The sequence below is a fragment of the Diplotaxodon limnothrissa genome, linkage group LG2 (genome assembly GCF_057381915.1).
Source record: "Diplotaxodon limnothrissa isolate DT_005_m linkage group LG2, D_limnothrissa_male_GT1.1, whole genome shotgun sequence".
NCBI lineage: Eukaryota > Metazoa > Chordata > Actinopteri > Cichliformes > Cichlidae > Diplotaxodon > Diplotaxodon limnothrissa.
The window spans coordinates 37,763,930-37,781,549 of record NC_140597.1 but is presented as its reverse complement, the minus strand read 5'-3'; the positions used below and the strand labels follow the sequence as shown (position 1 = coordinate 37,781,549).

The window sequence follows — 17,620 nt, the reverse complement described above, 5'->3', positions numbered from 1 at the left end:
CCAGTGGTATGCCACATGTGTAAGTCTATTTTTTTTTCTTCATCTAAAAGTCATGCAAATGGGCACAGTATAAAAAACAAGGAAGCTCACCCGCAGAGTCTGCTACTCACAGTTTCTCTGCATTCACTTCATCTGCATTTCATAAGTCTGAATTTGAGCACCAAGCCTGTCCACAGTGCACAGAGACTGGCAGATGTATATTATGCTGAACTTTAACATGGCTGCCATGTCAGAGTGCAGTGTGTATCAGCGGTGGCCCTGGAAATTTCAAACTGAATAACGACCGCCTGACAGGCCTGAAGGGATTGCACCGCCGTCCTTGACCCACATAACAAGGATGGGCTTTCTATAAGAATTGACCTCACTCATACTCATGTAAATATGTTTGTACGTGTTGCTGCTTGTGTCCTGGAATTTGTCTTGTGTCTGGGACCTATCCTTACAAACCTCTGGCTGCTACATCCAGGGTCAGGCTAAGTGGCTGTTCATGCATAACACAGGTGCAAAAAGCTGAAGGAATTCAAATTCCGTGAATGCAGAAGTTGTTTGTGCCTCCAGAGGAATCTTTACACTGAAGCTAAAGCTCCTTATCACTTTGGTAAAGCAGCAGAGTTTACTGAAATACATGACTATCTGCTTATTCAATTACATCCAATTTCATTGTCATTCCACGTCACTGTAGAGAACAGTAAGATGAAAATCAGAGATCAGGACACGCAGCAAAGAATTTCATATGTTCCACTGTCCTGTGTGTCTACATAAAAAGACCCTTTTCGAATACAAAGCAGAGCGTGAAACAGAAATGTTATCTCTGCTGTTTTGATCCCCGGATGAATGTGATGAGCTCTGCTTTGAGATTTAATAACACATCCAGGCATGTGCTTCAAGCTCATGAGGAGCGGGGATCAGCGTGTGTGAAATAATACCAACAAGTGTGGAGATTAGAGGAGTCGTGCTTTGATTCGTTACATCTTATTGAATGACTGACGCAGTTTTCTACTCTGCAGACTCATTCACATCCAGCTCCTCATAATATGCACAGAGGTGTCTGTGTTTGTGTGCAAGTTTGCATGTGTATGTGAGAATGTGTGTGATGAAATCAGATCCAGCAAGAGGGTAATGGCTTTTACTCTTCATTAATGCTGCTTGTTTGTGAGTGACTGCCTCAGATTTCCCAAGGTGAACCATTCTTATCACCGCGGCTTCCCACTAGAGACGGCGACTCAAAGCCAGAGTGATTAATATGTACCCTCCGTTTTAAAAGGATAGCTCTGATTAATTGTCTTTAAGGTACAATGCTGCCTATTGGCTGTTTGTTTTGATAAACACCGGCGTCATTTGAATAAAATATTTTCTTCATTTTCCACGCCTGAGCTCCAGATTTCGTAACACCCCAGTTTGGGCTGTGAGGAGCTGATAAGATTATCGTTGGTCCATTGACAGGTTTCGTGTTGTTCATATAACCGATTGTTGCCTGGGAGCCGATGACCTGAAACCTGCCTAAAGCAATAAATCATTAAAAGCCTACCTGTGACTGTCATAGTAATAAATCAAACCTACCTGGATATAATGCATTGCACTCTATGTGTTTTGAATATGTCTAAAGAGCAAGTAATTTGACTCAGTTTACATCAGGTGCATAGTTTTCACAAGCCAGTCATGTGGTGGATTTATTGCAGTGAGCTGCTACGTACAAGAAAACAATGTGTGTAAAACCACCGTGATTGAATGCTTACTGACGAGTAGAGGAGATGCAAGAAATCCCCAAATTCCCTAACTTAATGCAGTAGGGGACCAGAGGGACTCAGCCATGTGGTCCAGCGGGTCCTGTCCTCTTAAACAATTCACACACATTTTCTTTTCCCAGCTGCGGATGTGTTTTGTTCCGCACTATTGCACGTAGCTGAGTCATTGTAAGTGCTCGCGTTTTTTCCTGAATGTGAAGTCAGCGGAGGCCGTTGACTCCTGGAACCGAGCAGTTTAACAAGATATCACCGGATTGTCTCCAAGGATTCATTTACTAAAAGAGACTGAAATGTGGTCAAATGCATACTGAGGGCGGTTGCTACTTGCAGTGAGTTAAGTGGCACTTCTCCGAACCCCATTTGGAGTTGCTCTTGATCAAAGGCATGGCACTCAGCCCCCACGAGTCCATGAGGGCATGAACCAACCAGCACAATGGAAAAATCCAAGGGCCATTAATTCTACCCAATTTACCTTTCATTTGGGTTTCATTTGGCCCCTCTATAAATTCAGAGGCAGCCAGCAAGAGCAAATGAAAGAATCCTTGTTAGGCGATCATTACTCTGCTAATTGCTTTAGGAATGTGCCATGCACTTAAAGTCAAGGTCAGGGGGAGGGCGCCAAGATGTGAGGAGCTCTAATTTGAATGCTCTATTGGAGGAGGGGCAGTCATTTTAGTGCAGAGTGTGTGCTGGGGTCGAGGGAGTTAAGAGGTCAGGGATGAAAGAAATAGTGTAATTATGCTGGTAACTTCGACCGGAGATAGTGACAGTAGAGAGGTTGCGAACGCTGGATTCAAAGTAGGGGCAGTGTGCAGCCTCCAGTCGTGCTTTTTGTGCTGCAGAAAGGTCAAGGGTATTATATCATGTTTTATGCTCCCGAGCTTAAATCAAGCTCGTTCAATCTCAGCTCAAACCGTGATCTCTTTGGCACTGCCATCAATTGATGTCACAGTTTTGCATTTTTGCAGACATCAATTCACATCTTTTCACTTTTGTTTTTGCTTTTACATATATTGCGATGACCCACAATCAAAGCTGCCTCATCAATTCATGTCAGCCCTTCCTCTTCCTCCTCTCCTGCCCTTGCCTCAGGAGGACTGGCATTTGTCATGTGTGTGATTGTAACCCTGCCCGCTCTTGTGTCCTCTGCAGAGAGATGTTGGAATCGAGCTGGATAACCGTCTGGATGAGGGCGGCTACTGCTGCCAGTACTGTCGCCGTGGTTACCGCTTCTGCCGCCGCTACCACGAGCCCCTGGGTGGCTTCAACCCCTGGCCATACTACTACCAAGGAGGCCGGGTCATCTGTCAAATTGTCATGCCGTGCAACTGGTGGATCGCCCGCATGCTCGGGAGGATCTGAGGCGCTGAGCGTGCTGTCTGGTTTTGAATCTGTTTACGTTGTAGGTGCAAATTTTTCCTTTTGATAAATATTCAAGACCACTCGTGACACCAAAGCAGTCTATTGCAGCCAACTATTCAGTGTAAACAGTCTAAATTATGTTTGAAGCATTTTGATTCCTTCTTAAAAAGCATTGGTTGTTTACAGGTGTCTAGTTTTCTCTCCTTGTTATTTGATCCTGTTCAATGAACGCATTTAGTTTGGAAACTGAGCCACCCTAAAAAAAAACACACACACACACACACACACACACACACACACACACACACACACACAATCTGTCCTTACCTTACCTATTATGTCATACATTCATTTTTACTTGTATGTGTATACATATGAAAAGCTACAGCGAATACAATGCAACAGCAATTAACTATGTACTGTATGTAACCATCTGTGTGGTGCTATCACATTAAATGTGTAACAAGACATACACTTTATTAGGAAAATCATCTAGTGTAATTTAAAGCAACAGCATGTTCCATTATTGCATTATTATGTTTTCGCAGTTTTTGTTGACATCTGTTGTACTTTATGCTTATTATTGCCGTCCTGTCTGGTATTGTTGGTATGCTGGACTGCGTGACATTGAAAAGTGTTCTTAATATTCTTATTAAAGTGGCAAAATTGTTATTAAATCACCACGTACCTCCAAATAGTGTAACCAAATGGGAGCTTGTGAGCCATTAATGCTTAGAGGTAATTTTTCCAATTTACAAATTTGATCTTTTTGTGCAGTTTTCCCAACACACTTATTAATATAATAAGCATGGATTGAAGCTAAACTTGTGTTTTCCCTTTTTCTTTGGCAATAACGATTAAAAGAATGTTAACTGTTGTTTCGCCTTTCAGTTCTGGCTGGTGATCATCTTTGTAGAGCAACACAATGCTCTTAAAGCCAAACAGGCTTCTTGTGAGAAGCACTTTAGTTAATTTTTGGAAACTAGAACTAATCAAAATGTGAAACGGTGTCTCAATATGTGACAGTGATACATGTTATGTGTAGCCCTGCATAAACTGGGACACCTGATAAGCCTATTTCTGAGTGAGGTAACACAGCTGATTGAGAACGTGGCCTCCAAATGAAAGTACTGAACTGGGCGTAGTAACAGTCTCTGGGTAAATGTTGTATTGAGTTTCTGCTAATGCAAACCAAACATTTCCTCCTGCTGCAGCATCGCATTAAAGCTGAGAAACACGAGCCATCTGGTATCACGATTTAGCTTAGCACTTATCAATTTATTCTTGACAAATCGTCTTCAAAACAAGACAATGGCTATTTTCAGCATTTTCCCCTACAGCGAATCAGTTTGAAGCACTGCAGGGAGTGAGCTGCAGGAAACAGGCTGCATACCTCCAACTTCTCAGCAAGGTAACCAACTTTCACTTAGTTGTTGGCAAACCCGTGCCATTTGCATGATTAAGCTGCTCGCACAATGATGGAAAAGACCAATTATTGCCTGATGTCTTTAAACAGCAGTTTGTCTTGTTGCCGGCCAATTTCTGTGAACTGCAGTATTAAAATGCATTGGCTATTACCACCAACAACTACAGGTGTTATCTTAAATACTGTAATACTGAAAATGTAATGCAGTATATCGCACCTAGTAAACTGATTGTCTTTCCAATGTCAACAATAGATGTACGAGCTTCAAAAAGCCAAATGTATGGCAGAGCTTTTGTATAGGATTGCGTTAGATTGCACGGTTTTCGTGCTTAGTGAGTGTTTATGTCTGACTTTTTTTCATAGCCTTTATCTTTTTCCTGCTCACATACCTACAGATAAAAGTCCATTCTGTGCCCTGTACTCCTTTGGGCCCAAAGGACAAAGCACACAACAGTAAAACAAAAACATCAAGAGAAACACATCCATACACCAAATCACAAAAAATGAAGAAATACACAGTCAACAGGGAAAATGCTACCTAAAAAGTTGCTACATCAGAAGTGCTCTGCTCTGCTTGATTTTAATAAACAGCAACACTGCTGAAGAGATCAAATCAAGAGCTATTGTGTTGCTATTATGCAAGCGACTTGTGCCACCATACCAAATATATCCCAAGATCTTCATAAAATATGTACTTAAGCGCTGATGCAGTGGCACGAACCAACTTCATAGATCCAAACACGGACGTACGCACAAAACCAACTTCAGAAAATTTGATTATGTGAGGATAATATTCACAGTTTAAAAATATTTAAGCAAAAAAAGAAAAAAAGCAAATTATTCCAGCACGCCAATACAGAAACACGAGTCTAACCGGCACTGAAAGTTCACGACTCGCTCTGCGTATTTTAGTCACTCTTTTCTCTGTTATTTGTATCATGTAAAACAAACATTGTTTAATTAAAGATTCACAGACCTCAGCAGTCGCTTCTCATGTGCTCACTGATGTGCTATCCTCCATTGTTTTCACCACTGTTGCAGTCTTCAAAATGCTTTAAATAGTGCGGCTGTTCAAACATTTTCTTATTTGCCGAGGCGATTTTAATCTCTAACGCCTCATCTCAGTGTGTCGAGCTGAAATAACTCTCATCTGCAACTAAGCAGGCGAGATAGGCATTTGTAATTGATGTTCTGTCATCACAATAACAAGGCGCATAAATGCCCAAGAGTATTCAAGCTATGTGAGGTACTCAGAAGTTAAACAGGGAGACAAAAATGGAACACTCGTGTTGTGGTAGTTTGCGTTGAAGCCCTCTGTATGTTTCTTTCTTTACTTGCTTTTTTCCAATTAAAATTTCATTGTACGAATAATCTCCGTTGTCCTATCATATGAAACAATGTGATTTCCTTGAAAGACACTTAATGCCCGGAGGGTGTTTGTCGGAAAGCTGATAGCAGTATGGGTTTTGAATCCAACTAATGCAATTGAAACAGGCAGGTCTCCTTCTCTACTCACCATTACTCCCATTCCTCATTAGCAGAATTTTTTAGCATCACATCTTGACAAGCCAAAACAGACATATATGCTTTTATTGTCCTGATTTTATAACCCGAGACTCTCTCGTGTATCGGATGTGTAATAATGCTTTGTTTACGCTAATATAAAAGTATCTCGCCTACAAAGTAAATATAGATCTTGACTCATGTTGGCTCACTCTGATGATAATTGACAGTGAAATGGATTTTGTTGAAAGAGAGGGCGAAACTTGCTATATGTAAATGTTTTATGAATATGCTCACAAATGGAGTTCAGACTGAAGCCATATTGTTATTTTTGAATCAATAATGTCAATGGCCCAGAGCAACATGTCAAGTGAAAAATACTGGCATGAGTTAACAAATACAATAATTGCAAACATACTTCAAATAAACTGACAAGTGTACTGCAAAGCCCTCGAGGCGGTTCTGAAAAGTTCATAAAATCAGTGTTTATATAATTCATTTCTCACTACTTCCTGCTTATCACATCAAATAGGCATTGTTTATTAAAATGGATGCATTCAGCATTCGGCATGCTGCTGCTGCCGCCGCTTTTGTTCTCGTTGTTGTTGTTGTTGTTGTTGTTGTTGTTGTTGTGGAGCTACCGCACTCACTGTGTTAGGAAACAGTATAAAGTGTTATTTTTTCATAAGATGCTGTTAGTTGTCAGTTGTCTATCTGGCGAGGTCTCTGAGGACTCTGAGGACTCTTTTGTGTAGTCGTGAGAGTAAATTGCCATGGAAGCCCAGAGAGTCGCTGTGAATGGGATGGTTCACCCTGACTGGAGAGGCTGATACAGATATTACAGCGGGCTCCCAGAGAGCTCCTCGCGCCTGTTGGGACAAAAGTCCAATATTAACCATGAAAGTCAAATTTTAAAGTACAGATGTCTCACAATTAAAACTCATTGTAGAGGAGACCTTGAATGACACCGGATGGTGGTAATACTGCCGATGGAGGATTGCAAGAGCAAAGGTTTTAAAAACAAATAAACGGGACAACAGTCTAGTTGATGCCTTCTTATCCACATTTTGTTGCCTAGTACACACATCTACTTGTGTTGTTTTATTTTTCCATTAGACAGTCTCATGATGTAAACATTCTATTAGTACAAATTATTAAAATTGCACTATTTTCTGTTTGAAGTTAAAAACCTAAGAAATTACAAACAGGGCCGACAGACTGCAGTGAAATTTTTGCATTTTCACAGGAAAATGTCAAAATCCCAACAACTCCAAATCAGATGGTATTTGATTGTTGGCTTTTTTTAAACCCTGCATTGAGGTTAATTTGCATTCCTACTATCTATGAAGAGGTTTAGCACTGCCTGCATTAGATATGAGCCAAATCTGCGAGTGTCTGACAGTGAACTCCTTCCTTGTAGACCAGAATTAAAGAATATATCGTTTCAGCCTAAGCCCTGCACTATTTTTTCTAATGCATTTTAAATAGGAAAGCCCGCCTCCAGCACTTGTTTATCCCCGTTTAGATGGGGAGAGGAAACAAGATCGACTGCTCTGCAGGATGAACAGAGATACCGAGCATTTACCAGGTTATCACAGTTCAAAGGATTTTTGCCTACCTGGCCCGAGGAATGGCCACTTCCATTGAAGCTCACATGTGAATTAATTCTTTTTGTTACTTATCAAAAAATGCAGGGAAACTTCCCTCCCAGCTGCTTATTTTCATTTCAAATAATCGCTCCTTCGTTTCGAGACGTAAGTTGCTATTCTGGGGTGGAGGAGAGTGAAAACCAATGTATGAAGAGTGTCTGTATTTAGATTAGTGACCTGAAGGAATACTTCTCTTCGATCCAGACTGAGGCTCGGGCTCTGATGAGGACACGTGTATTACCAGTGCCATCTTGTGTAGACAAAGGTGTACTGCTGTAATATCAAAGGTTAGGTGAGGTATTTTCAACACTTTTTTTTTTTTACATCTTAAAACACGCTGTACCTCGCTGTCCTTAATACATCCACATCTGCTTTTGTGGAGTAAAGTAAAAATAAAAATGGGATCCATTTGAATCTAACTTTACCTGCATGTTGTTAATAAATTGCACAAAGCTTCAGCAGCCATAAGACAGCAGCCATCAACTCCTTTTCTTTGTAATGTTGCAGTCAGTCTGGTGACCTGATGGTTAAATAAGCTCTCCCTGTACTGTTCCTGCTACAGGCTGGAGGCACAATAATGTCAGCCGTCATCCCTCAACTGCTCCCACTGTGAGAGGCAGCATGGCACAGCAGTAAACACTCGCGCTGTGTCAGTGGCTGCAGGCGACACAGAAATAGTCCTCCTCTCCCAGGACCTGGCTCTCACTCCATCTTCAGGGTCTCTGACTCACTAACCAAAGGAATAGCACAGACATAACGGCTGCTAGTAGCCTTTCATTATTTTAGTAATCCATAAGAACCTCCGCTTACCCTATGGCAGGCAATCGATGAACCGCTCAACAGAAAAGCAAAGTGTCTGCTTGGATGTAATGGAGGGCTGTTTGTTGCCGAATGTGGAGCTTGTGCGATGATTTCATTCCCATTTCAAACCATTTTTTTCATCTGAAAAAGGTTCGGGAAGCTGTTCAGTGGCGTGAAGAAGGTTGTAATGGTGGCTGCGGCTGAACTTGGTCTTGTTTCTATGTGTGTGTGTGCACGCGTGTGTGTGTAACCCTATGGCAAGATTGGATTGTGTGGTACACAGCTGTGTATGTGGGTGTAGACGGAGCAAGGCACGGTAGGCAAGCCCCGACGCCAGAAGACTTCCTCAACACCACCCGCCTTCCTGACCCTGCACACACGCACACACACACACGCACACACACATGCACAGTCACTCCAAGCCAATGTAAACCCCAAACACACAAACACTCCATCCTCACATATATAAACACATCAACATTACACATGCTTGAAAAGAATCAACCCACTTCAGTGTAACTCATTCTCGCGCCAACCACAGCTTAAACGTGCGCACACACACACACACACACACACACACACACGCACACACACACTTTCCACTATGCAAACTGTGGTGACAGACTCGTCTGTCTTCAGCTCTGGGCATGTCACATGCTAATGTATTCATCCACCCACAGCAACTGGAGAAGCAGAGCTCTTAAGTACAGTCCAATCAGTCTCTGGCCCGCTAATGGCTCCAATCCAGTTTTCTACAGTAGCTTTTTCTTTCTCTCAAAATACCATGTGATCAAATGTCCCCCAAAGCTTAAACAACCCAACAATACAACTGAATTTTCAAGGCAGTTTCATTATCGCAACAGCGCAAATGAATGGACTTAGTAACCGCTTGGAAGCTATTTGTTTCCAAGTTTAATTCGGTTTTCTGTTTCATTTTTCCAAAAAAAATAATTTAAAAAAAGCTTGTATGACACTTTATCTGCGCCTCGCTCTATTTCCAAATCATTCTGCCAGCAAAAACAGCAACAAATAAAAAGAAAGAGAGAGAACAGTCAAAAGATAAGATTTTGCATTTAATTAGCATATTGACTTTTTCTTAAAAATCTATTCTATATTCAGCATAAAGGAGGCCATTGATAACCCAAGTCATAAGAAGCAACAAAAACATAAGCAGTGGACATACCTCAATGTTTCACAGACAGTAAAACAGTGCTCTGAGAAAAAGGAAGGGTAGATACAGGAATATATACAAAGCAAACAAGGCAGCAAATCCCCACCGAAAGACTGACAGATTTTAATGCAAATGTAACCCAGTGTACTTATTGGCTGCATGTACTTAAAAAAAAAAAGCATGTACTTTAAAAACAAGTATACATTCAGAGTGTCTTTGCAGACCCAGAGCCCTTTTGGCTGATGTGAGGTTGTAAAGTAGCGTTTAACACCTGTCCTTAGGTGCAAGTGCAGATGGAGGTCAGTATGTCTGAATGTCCTCACTCTGCAGCTACAGTCCGGCTGGAAAATACAACCAATTTAGCCGGGATACCACTCAGGATCAATATGGCTTCATCCCCGGCAGGACCAAGGGGCCAATCGGATGGCTGGCCTGAGAGGTTCTTAACCAAGTGGGACAGCAAATAAAGAAGGCACAGACTCGACTGACCCGAGCCGAGAGCAGTCGAGGAGGCGGTGAGGAGAGAAAACCAGACAAGAGGTAACAAGGTGACAGGAGTGGAGAGGAGAAAGAGGAAGGAGGGGAAAAGGAGCAAAGCTTGAAACAAGACAAAAAAAAAAACAGCACTGGTTCCTCTTTGTACCAAACAAATGACGAAACAGAGATAGGATTTCAAAGGCATGTGAATTGTTACATTTGATACTTTATACAGCACATACACAGCGAATATATATTTGAATGCATAGTTTCGCCTGCTTGACTGTTAAAAAAGATAAAGAGGTATGTCCGCTGATAAGAAGGAATGAAAAGAACATTCAGTACATGTTTAAATCAGAGGATATAAGAGAATATAACAGTGGAGTAATCATGCTGCACTGAACACTCGAGTCCAAAACTCAAGGAAATACCAAAGCTGATTATATGGAAAGCTATACACGTGAAAAATGTTGGTCTTACAAAAAACTACCAAATAAGCCTCCTGGTATTAACGTTCATATTCTTTGTATTTCCCCTCAGGTTTTTACATGCAAATAGAAAACAAATGTGCCTGGTTTTTACACAGAATTTAGGAATTCACAAAATAAATAAAATTCACTGTGGCCTTAAAATTGAATCTCAATTGTATATTATATGTATATATATATATATATATTTATTCATTTTTATCAATAGATTCATATATATTCCATTTGATAACAACAGGATTTAAACCTCGGAGCCTCTGAGGCAGAGACTGATAAAATCTGTTTTATCTCGTGTATTCTTTCTCTCCATTTGTGCCTCCCTATCCTGTTGTGCCTTCGGTCTGCAGCTCTATACAAACAGTTTTGATGTTACACTGTCCTTGATAGACGGAAAATGCCCATTTCCATAGTAACACAGTGTTTTAAGGCCAAGGGTATTAGAGAGTGAATGCATACCTATTTTGTTTATATGAAAATAAATGCGTAATAACTTCTTGGAAGTCTGAAAGTCTGTGAAGGTATTTAGTCTGTTTTTCATCTCTTACGCAGTTGTTTCCAACAAACGGTCTTGAACTGTTCTGAACTTCCGGTAAGGCACTCTTCAATTGAACTCCGAGATGTGTGGGTTTTCTTTTTTCCAGCAAACACAACATCCGTGCGAAAAGTAACTCGTACCCGATGTAAAGATCAGGTACGCTCACACATTGCCAGATGCCAAATGGTCATTGCACCATTTGGCATTCAGTCCCCGGTTTTTGGTTTCTTGCATTTTTCTTTAAACACGTGAGTCCAGTGAGATGAAAAGTTAAAAAAAAACAGCTAACTGGCACATTTGGTAGACAGGGATTCCTGGTTTATCCAATGGCTACTCTCCTAGAGGAAAAAAAGCATTTTGTGTTTGTGCATGTGTGCATATGTGTGTATTTGTGTGTGTGTGTGTGTGTGTGTGTGTGTGTGTGTGTGTGTGTGTGTGTGTGTGTGTGTGTTGGGGATTGTGTCTACAGAAAAAGAGAATCCTAAATCTGAAAAGTTACTTCTTAAAAAAACTAAACACTCCCTTGATTTTTAAAATTAGGCACATGGTCACAAATATGTTGGTAAACAATAAATCCTGAGGCTGAACTGACCAACCTTTAAAAGCTGCAAGATCCCTCGTTCTGATCTTTGATCAGATCACTGTGGTAGGTAAAGAAAATGGATTCAATTTTGGTTCAGCTTTTGTTGAAGAGTCCTGCAGCACTAAGCCTCTGCAGGTTCTGTCTTTATCTGGATAAAGTTTGCAGGCAATTGAACAGACACTGGCAGCTCCTGCAGGCCTTTGATTCCCTGCTCAGGCTGCAGGGACATCTCTCCACGCACTTCCAGCTCCTCCACAGGGGTCAGACCCTCACTAGGGCTGCTGCTCTGAGAAGAATGTCCATTAATTATAGTTTCACTTGCGCCCTCTGGGCCCTGGCTTTGACTGGTATCAATGATAACAGTCCTGTACTGCAGCTCCGCCTCCCCTGCTTCCATCTCCTCTTTTTCAAAAGTATGTGCGGCCAGTGATGGATCGCCGTTCACCATCGACTGAAAGTAGGTGGGGTCCAGCATCTCCTCTTTCACCTGCAGCCCTGAGAGGTCGCTAGATTTGAGCACAGTGGCAATTACGGTGCCGGGCTGCTGTGCCACCATGGTCTGCCCGCAGGTGGTGTTAATGGTGACAAGGCGGGGGAGACCATTGAGGTTGGAAGCGGTGGAACTAATGACTCCTGGAGGGGAAGTGCAGGAGGAGGAGGCAGATGAGCCCAGACTGGTGACCAAGAGCTGCTGCGGGAGGCCATCCTGCAGGCTGTTAGCCCCACCTGCTATGGAAGCCGTATGGATGGTAAGCACATCTTTACCACCTGCCGTCGTGGAGGGCATGGTGTGGAGAATAACCCGAGAAGGGGAGTGGCTGGAGTCCCCGTTGGCTAGAACAGTGAGGGGAACAGACTGAAGCGAGCGGGAAGATGTCAGGACCATAGGAACTGATGCAGGGGTGTTAATGGTCCTGATAAAATAAAAAAAACAGAAGATGTAGGTGAGTCTCTTCACTGTCTCTGACAGAGTTGGTGTAATTGAATATTCTCTTTATATCTTTGCAAATATATACAAGGTTTGTTTTTAACGGACACCTACTGTGAAAATTAGCGACCGCACAGCTATGAGCCTAAAAAGCACAACTAAAGCCTTTATTAAAATAACAAATTGTGCTGACAGCTGTACTGTGGAAATTATGAGTCTCTTCAATTTCTAACAGCAGACAATGTTTAACCACTAAAAAAAAGTAGAATTTTATGATAATACAGGCAGCAGACTTGGCAACAGAAAAATAAAATGCAAAGTAAAGCTGTGCCAGAACGCAAAAAACAGAAGAAGAAGAAATGCACTTTATAAAAATCTAAAGGTGATCTGGCACTTTACTGACATCAACAACAAAAAAATGAATTATATAAAGTAAAGATTTACTTCAGCTCTGCTGGGTTGGCTGTTGCTGTGCTCACCTCACAGTTTTATTATGTATAATGAAACTCTGCATCTAAAATTCTCAAAAGGTGACATTTTGTACATACGAGGCTTCGAGATGTAATTGAGTTCCCCCTACAAGACGCCGCCACTAATATAAGAGCGATAAGCTTTGACTCAGACATTTTCTGTGAATATCAGGTCCAACGCTATGATGCATGCATGTGTGAGTATGAGTAAGATTTAAGCATAAAGCATTTAACATAAACTTAGTTTAGAATAATCAGTTTATGTATCATTTGAGATTAATAATGACATTTATATTTTAATTACCACGTTTTTTATGTTATTGGTAAGGATACCTGACTGACATGCACTTTGGTGGATGACGATTATATGATTTCTTACTTCTTACTTCATTTGTTTTACACAAAAATCACAAAGACAAGAAAGCGTGAAACACATGCGTGTCTGAAGAATTGAATGCTGGGCATATTTCGTGTCTAAGAACAATGGCTTATAAGAGTCTTGCATTTAATGCTCTTAAGAGGCAATCAGCAGAGACAAGCTAGCTGTTACCCCTTTTCTAGCCTTTGAGATTACCAGCATTTGGCACATTTTCATCACACACGACAACAGCGTCAATCTTGTAGTCTAGCTCTTCGCAAGAAAGTAAATAATCATAAGATCTGACTCAGTGTTATCTGTGTTCTCTGGTGGATATAGAGTGTATTAGAGACACCGACTCTACCATATATCAAACTCACTCTTGGGTTTTCTGTATTGCAAATCTGTTACTTTTGCTGCCATATGGACAGATAGATCCAGAATAAGCTAATATCAGCCCAACTGATTTACCCATCGAGCCCTAGTTTGAAAGATCATTAAGCAGAGAATGATTTTCTGGTATCCGCTGTGGAGTAATGAAACAAAAATAAAACTACTCCTCATTTTGCTGTTGGTTCCTCTTAAAACACCTCTGGTGTTTTTCACAGTCGCTCACCTTAAAGCTTGTGCTGTTTCCTGGACTCCGGCCCCTTGGTTGGCTTGCAGCATATGAACAGACTGGAGGAGCTGCTCAGCCTGTCCACCGTTAGCTTGCTGGTAGAGACATTCATTGTTTGGCTCTTTCTTCATCTGTTTTACCGAGACGTGCTGCTGACCATGAGCTCTTCCGTGCCCTTTGGACCCTCCACGAACCACAGACCGCCCGTTGGTCGATCTCTGGTTTCCGTAGCCGACATTGGTATCAGAACCCGTCTCTTCATCCTCAATCACCACGAGGTCAGCTGGCATCTCCTTAAACTGATAGACCAGCCTCTGCCCCTCCACTTTAGCCAGGATGCCTCTCTGATAGTAGTATCTAGAAAAGAAAACAGATGTCCAACACATTATAATCATTCCTGATGGGCATTATGAATACATCTATGGAACCATGTCTTTAGGTTTCAGAGCAAAATAAAAGCTCATTTGAAGCACAGCGTTGCTCAGAAAAATGATGCTCGTATGTTCACCTGAGAGCTCTTCCCATGGTCTCATAGTTCATGTCAGGTTTGTTCTTGTGTTTGCCCCACAGCTTTGAGACAGCCTTGGAGTCCACAAGCTTAAAGATGCCTTTCTCCCGCTGTGTCCACTTGATGTATTTGGGACAGGTGTTTTTATCCTGCAGTAAGGCCAGAAGGAATTCCCACAGGTAGATGGTATTGCCTGCAAATTGGGGGGGAAATAAATTTAGTCTTGTTTTTAACTTTCAAGTGAGTCAGACGTTCGCGACGAAGCCTTGGAGCTGTGCTATAGACATCTATAATTCATTTAGTAGTACAGTTTATGAATATATGAACGCCACAGGGTTACAGGAGGAGCTGCTCTTTTATTCCAGCCATTGTATGTGTACATGCGTGCCTTGGGATGACATTAATTATATCAAGTCTGGGAGTAGATTACTCTAATTCATGAAATGCTTCGGCCAGAAGTGGTTAAAAACAGCAACGCTCCCAGTAGTCAGATGAATCCCAGACACCATGACAGGGTGATGTATATGTGTGCAACTGAACCTGCTGTCCCCAGTCCCCTCCTCTTTGAGTCACACTGTAGGGTGCAATGAGGTTTTACATGGCACACCACTAGTCTCCTTCTATCGGCAGAGCATCAACGTGCCCTCCAGCCTGCAATCACTTCTGTTTCCCTGTGAAACACAGCACTTTGAGATCCCCTCATCCATTAACTCTCCTAGATTCGACCCCACTGGACTGCAGGGGTTGAGGACTGCTGTTTGCACACTCCACATGAGGAAATGGAGCGTACACAAGAGGAGGACAGACCTTGATTTTTATTGGCTGATTATAGAAAAGTGGACTAGTTAGTGAGGCTTACCTTTGCCCTCTTTGCTCTTCTTCCTGAGTGGTAGGTTAGGGGTGGTGATGGGAGAGCAGGGACGGACCGCCCGCGGCTTTCGCACTATGATTCAAATTATGGAGTAGTGTGTTATAAGGTGAAAGGCCACAGTGAAATCATCTAATTACCTACGACAGTGAATTTTTAGTGAGGGAGTTCTAACAAGGAGGAAAAATGTCTTACCTTTGGTTTTTTTCTGAGGTTTTAAGGGAAATTTTTGGGGAATCTCATCCATAGATGAGGTGTCCTCGTCTACGGACATGTCAAGGGCAACACCGTCCATCTGGTCAGGCCTCAGTGGGGCATATGTCAGGTCTGACTCAAGTAGAGTGCCATAGGTGTGAACTTAGCATAAACAAGAGATACAGAAAAGTGTTTCAAGCTGCAATTATGAACAGCGTTAGATCAAAGCTGACGTTTTTGTCACAAGCTGAAGGAGTGGAATAATAAGCATGCAAATTAACTTACGCATACGCTTCTCATCCAAAATGTTGTTCGGAGACTCCATGTTAAGAAGAGCCGCCGCTGCTTCATTTGTCTCCATGCTGTCCTCTGTGCCTGAGACTGTTGTTTCTGTCCACCAGATGACAACAAATTCATTAATAAGAAATACTCGGAGGCTAATGCTTTGCATAATTTACTTTTTTGAGAAGTGTAGGTCAAACACAGGTGAATGGCTACAAAGGTTCTTTTTTTATGTCAGCTTTCACTTACGACAAGGAGAGTACATTTTTAAAACGTTTTTCATTTTAAGGAGAAAGACTTATTTTTAAGTTAATATCGCTGAATGCATGCTTGCATGTTCTGAATTTTCAGGTAACTCACTGTTCAGTGAATAGTTTGTGGGTCAGCCTACAGATTAATTGTAATGAATTAATTCGAAGAGTACCTAAGAAGGCTGTTTGTGCTGTGCAACGGAGCAGGAATTAAATGTGTCGTTTGTAATTTTCTGGCTTTGCATCTTCCACTTGTGTGCTTTGTTAGTTTTGTTATGTCTCATTAAAATTCAGCGTTTATTGCATGTGCACCTGTGAGATCCACCCCTCCTTCCAAGATGGATGGTTCCTCAACCACATGGAGAGTGGTATCCACCATGATACCGTTGGTCACCTCATCGGACTCGAGCCCCGAGTATACTTGCAACAGATCGGCTGCGGGAACTTGCTCAACAATCACCGCTGGGAATACTGACGGGTCGTCCAGCTGCACAGAGAGCAGACACACAGACACAGAAAGGTTTGAGATGCTGTAACACTAACGATGCCCCTCGGAGGCAGAGGACCGTGGATCTTTGTACATACGTCTTTGAGTGTATATGCAATAAAAATACAATCAATCCCTCTGCTGCACGTCATAAATGTGATATAAAAACCACACGATATCAAAATAGTGTTAAAACACGATTTGGTCTCTTATTTTTACTGCCTTGTGAAACACTGTAGATTCACACTCATTTTTAGCTAATGTGTAGGCGCATAGCATGGAGGAGAGCTCATTTCTGTGGTGCTGTATTGGTCCAGAGGAGCCTGCTGAAGAAGCCAGGAAGCAGCTGTTTGTTCTAGCCCACTTCACCTGAAGAGTTAATCTTATGTTCAGAAATGATATAAGACCAAATGAATGTTAATGCATGAAGTCATGAATTGCAGGCAAGCACACCCTTCATCATCTCCTAAATGTGCTTTGGGAATTCGCTATCTCATTTCAGGCATGGCACAATCTGATGCAGGAAGGAGCGAGGGGAAAGAGGGAATTACCAGAGTGTGGGCCAAAGTGAACTCCACCAATAGAGACCATGTCAAAAGGGCTCACTGGGCACTTGGTTTGTGTCGGTCAGAGGCTAATTCAGTCCTTTGAATATGTGCAAAATGTGGTTCTCAAAACCTGACAGTACTTCTCAAATAGTATAAAGAAAATGCAACATGAAAATCCAGTGGAATGCTGACTTAATAATCATTCAAATAAAGCATTTTATCAGCATTATATAAAGAAGTCAACTTGATGCAAAACATGTAGTCACCTGGGCACCAGCAGATGGCAGCACACTACACTTCAAAATGCTTTGAAATCATTTCTTCTGTGCCGCTGACAGGCAGACGAAGCTACTATGTTTAGCTTCG

General features: G+C 41.9%; 2 protein-coding genes across 3 annotated transcripts in view; one reads left to right on the top strand and one right to left on the bottom strand.

Annotated features, from left to right (window-relative positions):
* The window catches only part of tnmd (tenomodulin), a 65,018-nt gene extending 61,097 nt beyond the window's left edge, over nucleotides 1-3,921 (top strand). The window contains exon 7 of the mRNA XM_085373357.1: nucleotides 2,898-3,921. Within this exon, the coding sequence (XP_085229483.1) occupies nucleotides 2,898-3,107 (210 nt within the window). The 3' untranslated portion in view covers nucleotides 3,108-3,921. The remainder of the gene's footprint in view (nucleotides 1-2,897) is intronic.
* A 6,670-nt stretch (nucleotides 3,922-10,591) lies between these two features.
* elf1 (E74-like ETS transcription factor 1) overlaps nucleotides 10,592-17,620 on the bottom strand; it is a 39,820-nt gene continuing 32,791 nt past the window's right edge. For both annotated transcript variants that reach the window (XM_085363393.1, XM_085363400.1), the window contains 7 exons: nucleotides 16,532-16,706; nucleotides 15,972-16,076; nucleotides 15,687-15,848; nucleotides 15,483-15,566; nucleotides 14,624-14,816; nucleotides 14,113-14,472; nucleotides 10,592-12,654 (listed from right to left, as the gene is read on the bottom strand). In XM_085363393.1, coding sequence (XP_085219519.1) covers nucleotides 11,862-12,654; nucleotides 14,113-14,472; nucleotides 14,624-14,816; nucleotides 15,483-15,566; nucleotides 15,687-15,848; nucleotides 15,972-16,076; nucleotides 16,532-16,706 — 1,872 coding nt within the window. In that variant the 3' untranslated portion in view covers nucleotides 10,592-11,861. The remainder of the gene's footprint in view (nucleotides 12,655-14,112; nucleotides 14,473-14,623; nucleotides 14,817-15,482; nucleotides 15,567-15,686; nucleotides 15,849-15,971; nucleotides 16,077-16,531; nucleotides 16,707-17,620) is intronic.